Source organism: Eutrigla gurnardus, assembly GCF_963514095.1.
Source record: "Eutrigla gurnardus genome assembly, chromosome: 22".
In the NCBI taxonomy this organism is placed as follows: Eukaryota; Metazoa; Chordata; class Actinopteri; order Perciformes; family Triglidae; genus Eutrigla; species Eutrigla gurnardus.
The window spans coordinates 9939206-9945886 of record NC_139933.1 but is presented as its reverse complement, the minus strand read 5'-3'; the positions used below and the strand labels follow the sequence as shown (position 1 = coordinate 9945886).

Below are 6681 nucleotides of genomic sequence, written 5' to 3'. Positions count from 1 at the left end.
AAACACATCTTCTACAGAGGGGAGGGGGGTCTTCAACAAGTAAATAAAGCTGGGCATTCATTGTTAAACATGTTAGAGTGTTAGTTAAGTGGAAAACAATTTTTTATATAATTCATTGAGAAAAAATGGCAGGTTGGTCTAAAACTACTCAAAACAGAGGGATGTAGAGGGCCTTCTTTAAAGGCGGGGTCAATAATATGTTTAAAACTGAAAGGGGGAAATTCCAGTAGAGAGATCAGTTAATAATGGCTAAAATTTGAAAAGCAGTGTAAATACTTCTTTAATTGTATACTGATATGTATTCGATTTTGAAAAGAAGCAAGGGAGACTTATTTTATATTTCTTCCATTTTTTATTTCTGTATAGTCTCTTATAGCTCCTTAGCTCTTCATTTAATCACGGCAGGAAGGTCAGCTTTATATGTTTGATTGGAATCCCAGAAGCTCTTATCAATAATCAACAACTCAAAATTGTACCAAGTTCCACACTGTTAGTTTAGCAGATCATGTTGTCTTTCACAGCTCCATAGATATGGAGTCTTCTGTTTAAAACATTCCATGTGATTTTAATGTAAATGAGAGATGATTCTGTCACCATGTGTCAGCCTTATGCCTGCTTTCGCCCAATGTCAGCTGACATCAGCTCCAGACCCTCGGCCAACCAGAATAGCATAGGTAGTTATAGATGATGGATGGACGTTTTAAATTAAGTTTGTGTTACATTAAAATAGGCCAATATGAAAGATCAAAGTGCAAGTTTCCGAGACAGAACCATGCTTCAGGGCTACAGTGTGGTGGCACTTTCACCCCAAAAAACCCGCTAAAAGACAAACAAAACTCAACACAACAGAAGAAAAGTAAAACGTTTTGGGTGCAGAACTGATTTATGGAGCTACAATGGGCTGCATGAAAACTGTCACGAAGGTGACAACAAATGTAAGATCAGTTACAACAGTTGGTGCTGTGGAAGTTGGAGGTGCTGTGGAAGTTGTATTTGGAGGTGCCGTGGTCTCATTTCCAGAGACCAAGTTGCGACACACAAAACCGTTGTCTTGGTCGATGCCACTGGAGTTGAAAGTCACAAAGCCAACGTTTGCCCCCTCCACTTGATCCATGATCCAATTCTCGAACTGAGACACTTGTGCATAGACTTCAGGGAAACCAGCCAGGGCACAGGGGACTCCGAAACTGGTAATGCCAGCCTGGATCCACATTGAGGCTTGTTTGCATTGCAAAGGTCCACCGGAGTCCCCCTGAAAAAGAAGGGACAAAACACAGTTAATTAATACTGCTGGTAACAGGCGCAGAATGAAACTGGGTCCATTTAACCTAAAACGTTCTTGCATACAATAACAATAACGTACATCAAAATTTACATTATGGGGGCTGAAATTGGTAAATACAGATGAAAGGTGAGAGATAGTATATTTGTGCCAAGGAATAAAAACAAATCAAAAGGCAGTTCTGCTATTAGAAATATGACAACATGGTTATTTTTTAACCTGGCATATTCCTTTGTTCTCTTGTCCTGCACAAATCATTTCATCGGTGAGAAGATCTGGGAATTGGTTGTAGAAACACCTGCACTGATTTTCTCCAACGATGGGAATCTGAACCTCCTGTAGTGAGTCAAAGGCTACCAATGGCTCTGGGAGAGAGAGAATAGGAAATTCGTGCCATTTTTGTGCATCAAATTACTTTTTTGTGTGTGTGTGTGTGTGTGTGTGTGTGTGTGTGTGTGTGTGTGTGTGTGTGTGTGTGTGTGTGTGTGTGTGTGTGTGTGTGTGTGTGTGTGTGTGTGTGTGTGTGTGTGTGTGTGTGTGTGTGTGTGTGTGTGTGTGTGTGTGTGTGTGTCTGTGTGTGTGTCCTGAGACAAGCCCAACCCTCCTATTCATACAAATTGCATATTGTTGCAAATTATCATAAACATATAGAATTTGTGATGGTTAACACTGCAGGATGGTTTAAATTATTTTTATTTATTTATTTTTTGTATTATTATTTCTTGGATGGTGGTAAAACAGAAAAAAAAAGAAAAGTTATGCTGGAGCTGTTTGAAAGAAACTTGTTGAATTGCCTGACATGCTCAAAATGTGATCAAAGAAGAGCAGTTGATGTTTTGCAGCTGCTACGTTTAATATCTTGGTTTAGTATGTTAGCATGCCAATACTCACCATCTCTTCCCAGTCTGCCCCAGCCAGTGGCCCAGCAGAGGGTGGAGTTGTAAAACTGGCTGGAGTTACTTGCCAGACAGACAGGTCTGATGTAGTTGGTGAAATTGACAGGGCTGCTGAGCTTCATCAGGGCGATGTCGTTGTTAAACAACGTGTTATTGTAGTCGGGATGGACGATGACCTGGGATACGGTGCGGTTCACCTCGTGAATGTTGGGACCAGACTGAGTCTCTCTCCCAAAGTAGAGAAGCAATGCACTTGCGTTTCTGGAAAAAATAATATATTAATAAGTTAATAATTACTACCGGTATATTAAGATTAACAGGTTGCATCAAGTTTTATCAAAACTAGACTGCTGGTGTGTCAGTACATTTCACTTCCTTTTGAAGTTTGAAATATAAATTATTTATACAGTAATTGTGTGCCCACAAGCTGATCTGGTAATAATGAAATTGGTGATTTACACTTGAAAAGGTGTTGAGGTTAAAATACAGTAGATTTGACATTTTAGTCAACTATTTGGATCTTGGCTCAATAGCATTCAGTGGCTTAACTTTAGGGATGTATTATTAGCCCCTTTCAGACTGCCTTTTTGTTGCGGAAGTATTCCACCGTTATTCTGCCCCTTCGTCAGTCTAAACCAGGTGTGTCAAACTGATCCAGTAAAGGGCCGCTGTGGCTGCAGGTTTTCATTCCAACCAAGCAAGAACACACCTGACTCGACTTATTCACCTACCTGATTGGCCTTCACACCTTGATTGGTTGGATCAGGTGTGTTCTTGCTTGGTTGGAATGAAAACCTGCAGCCACAGCGGCCCTTTACTGGATCAGTTTGACACACCTGGTCTAAACGCTAGCCAAGGCGGAAAGGCTTAACAGAATATTACGCCTCTGAGACGTCAACGGAAGTCGTCACAGAACCGCATCAGATACGAGGCGATACGTGTTCTATCTAAACACTCCGAGCACCCGAGGACGGAAAGACGTGACGTAGTGAAGACGCGTTACCAGGGCTACACGCCACAGGCAGATTAAGCAAGCTCAAAGCGTAGATCCGAAGAAGATAAAACGTAGTTGCTCGTATGAGGCCGCCGTTACACGCATCGACATGTTGATGATGCACTTGCGGTTGAAGAGTTGTGTAAATATGCAAGACAAGCAAACGTTCACCTTTCATAGTTGTTTGATGCATCAAGCTAATCAGATTTCCGAAGCTCATTGAATATGGCACACGGCCGATGAGTCCACAGGCGAGACGGCGGCTGTGCTGTGGGACGTCTCACTCGTTCCGCAAAGACAAAGTCCTATCTAAACGCTCCGGCAAATTTTGACTGGCCTTTCCGCCTCGGAATCGTCTGTCTAAAAGGGGCTTTTGTCACATTATTCCCCCCTGATGAGTTAGTCTCAGAAAGGGAAAATTATAACAGCGGCATAAGGCTTCTATTTCAAAATCCAATAATACAGTTATAAATCATAACACTCGCATAAAAACTTGGTACTATCAGAGTACTCAATATCTTCTGAACTTATGAATGACACTCTCTCTCTCTCTCTCTCTCTCTCTCTCTCTCTCTCTCTCTCTCGCTCTCTCTCTCTCTCTCTCTCTCGTGCAGAATCTGGATCAGTGGCATGTTAATCAATTTATTATTTTAGTTTAAATAGCAGTAAAGCAATGTATTTCCAAAGCCAAGTATATTAAAGTGCTTTAAAATGAATGAGTTATTCTCCACTGTATCTTTAAAGAAGTCTAAAAGTCAGCACTTGCAAGTGTTTTGAGTTTCTTACATTACGATGCAGTGGGCTGCTGTGAGTACCCACTCGTCACTGATGAGGGTCCCTCCACAGAAGTGAAATTTAGCTGATGGAAGGTTGATGTGCATACTGACCTGCCAGGGCCAGGACCCAGCTGTGGCATTCTCACCACCCACTATCCTTGTGTTCAGAGGTGCCTGTCCACAAGCTGACGGAGCATAGACAACTGTGTACCTACATACAGTTAAGTGAGACTGATTCATGTCTGTCAATTGGAATATTTTTAGATGTGTTCATCATTACAGTGCATGAAATGTGACTGTGCTTACCCTGGGCCTTTGACCCTGTAGGAAAAGACAGATGAGGATTAGTAGTGAATTGGGCAGACACAAGGTGGCAGTAGAGTTCCAGCTGCTTCTTCAACTCCTTCTGTGTTGATAGTAGTGAGCCACCAAACAGCAAGGACGCATGAAAGTGGCAAGTCATTATTTCAAACACTTTTGCAACGGCTAAAGCACTCGAAAGTAACCCCTTGACAACAAACTCAATGATTATAAACGTTTCATTATTATTGATTATAACACATCTAGAGGTCGAACAACAGTGGATTTTAAAAGGTAGAAATAATAACAATCGTTTGAAGAAGGAAAAAGTCGATAGCTGGTTAATGGATTGACACCCCTTTCCTGTGATCCCTGACTCGATTAAAGATTGTACAAACTGGATCATTGTTGAACTGAGTGTCTCAGTCAAAGTATACCTTAAATAGTTATCTCAACCTCAAAGTAATAAATAGGCCTGCAAATAAATAGTGTTATTTGATTACATCGTTGGAATATGTTTTATTTATTGACAATTTGAATTGCCAGGATTATTTATGTTGCACGTCCTTGTTAAAGACCACTCTTACAAACTATTAATGTTCACGCATTATTCCTGGGGTAAGGAGGATCCTAAAGTGCAGTGTGTCCCACACAGGCTTTACTTGGCACCCAGGTACATTAATGGCCGTCCAAGTAAAGTCAATGAAACTGCGGATCACTCGGGGAAATTTCCATTAAAGCGAAACCACAGACCCATAGGCTCGTTTGAGATGAACTGCGCCTTGCCTGGAAAGTAGACGAGAGCTGGCAGCAGGAGCCCAAGATAAAAATAAAAGCTGGGTTTCCAGTTGGACAAGACTTTCCAGGAGATTATAGAAATAGTTGCTTCCTGTTCCTGCATTTATATTTGTTTGTAAATATCCGTGGAAATGTGTATGTATCTGGCTTTGTATTCAATCCTACTTTTTATGTCTGCCTTGACGCTTTAATTTGTTTTGATAGGGGCTAAATGAATAACCTTTATTATTATGAACCACAAAAGAGATGTTTCTTAACGTATTCAACTTATTGCAGGAACATTTTATAGACCCCCACTTAATGAACCTATTTAAGGTACACTTTCAGTTGTGAATCAGTCCATTTCTGAACGTTTCTGGTGTGTGATCTGTCTGTAGCTGCTCATCACATCGATTCTTGCGAGTCATTCTTGTTGAAAAGTTGTATGTTGAAAAACGTATCTAAACGTCTTCGACATGACTACCGATCTGTGTGCGTGTGCGTGTGTGTGTGTGTGTGTGTGTGTATCAGCCCCGCCCCCCAGTGAAACAGAGAGGAGAGACGCTGTATGAAGGGGTGTTACACTAAAACACAGTAGAAAATCTCGACAATGTGTTTGACATATTCCACGGATTCTTTTCAGTTGATTCCATTTTCATTGTGAGATTCCGCGATTCTGTCCGTGTAACTTTCCGCATCACGGAAATCATAGGGCCCTAATTTCCACATTTACCAGTTCTTGAAGCATCTTAATGTTTTGGTTAATTGACATAATTTTCTATTTCTATCCATTCCCTAGTATTTTATTTACCTTTATTTATTTTTGAACAAATTAATTATGGAAATGTTGCATTATAGAATTACAGTATAATCTAAAGTGTACTGTTGCACTTTCACCGTTTACAAAACAAATGGTGCATATTTTGTTTAAAAGGGAATCAATGTCCTTTTTCATATACCCTCAACTGAATGGTTGTGAATCAAATCTTATTCTGCCTGACTGAATTTCACATTTCCTTATAACGTTAGGATTTTTATTTTGCTTTAACCCTTGTCAATTCTTAAACTAAAAATCTTTCACCATTAACAAAAACATAAGTTTTAAAGGTTGGAAAAACTCACCTTGCCAAGTGAGGGCAGCACACATCAGGGTTACCGGTATCCACACTGTCCAGGCTGACATACTGTGTTGTTGCTAACCTTTTGGTCTTCAGTAAGTGCAGAGTCTCCCTGATTTAGCTTTTTTTATTCTCTGTTGGGATGGCATGCACTCTTATACTGTGACCACTCCTTCCTCAAACCTGTTTTTTTTTCTTGATTTATGTATTGTGTCAACACACAAGTGTCGTGTGGTGAGATTCTTCCAGCTGCATACAAATTAATCTATTACTTAATTTACGTAATTCATTTATATACTGCTAGTTATCCACATCTTCAATTACTACATTTAGGCTGTGTCGGGAAGTACTGAAGGTTGGTGGTCTCCTTTGGTTTTCTTCGCATTAAACCACATGTAGAAAAATGACAAACTGGCTGAAGCTTCATAGTTACTGGACACACATGAGTGTCCTATTGTTCATCTAAACTAACTCTTGGCAGGAGCAAATACATGCTCTACAAATGTCAAACTATTTGTTTTAAGATTTAAGGTTATAG

The 6681-nt window shown here is 40.3% G+C and overlaps 1 protein-coding gene across 1 annotated transcript; it reads right to left on the bottom strand.

The window, feature by feature from the left end:
* Window positions 1-371: 371 nt before the first annotated feature.
* LOC311032674 (chymotrypsin-like protease CTRL-1) lies at window positions 372-6258 on the bottom strand. The gene is made up of 6 exons (XM_084039611.1): window positions 6148-6258; window positions 4255-4269; window positions 3959-4133; window positions 2174-2439; window positions 1502-1647; window positions 372-1252 (listed from the first exon to the last, which is right to left on the bottom strand). The coding sequence occupies exons 1-6, from the start codon at window positions 6206-6208 to the stop codon at window positions 884-886; spliced, it is 1032 nt and encodes a 343-aa protein (XP_083895737.1). The 5' UTR covers window positions 6209-6258; the 3' UTR covers window positions 372-883.
* Between the last annotated feature and the right edge of the window lie 423 nt (window positions 6259-6681).

Bases quoted from the DNA above. Each gene is read 5' to 3' on its own strand.
- LOC311032674 (XM_084039611.1), bottom strand. From the start codon at position 6,208: ATGTCAGCCTGGACAGTGTGGATACCGGTAACCCTGATGTGTGCTGCC. The intron at 2,440-3,958 runs GTAAGAAACTCA...TATTTTTTCCAG, and splicing joins GCAGCCCACTGCATCGTAAT to AAACGCAAGTGCATTGCTTC. The intron at 1,648-2,173 runs GTGAGTATTGGC...TCTCTCTCCCAG, and splicing joins GGGCAGACTGGGAAGAGATG to AGCCATTGGTAGCCTTTGAC.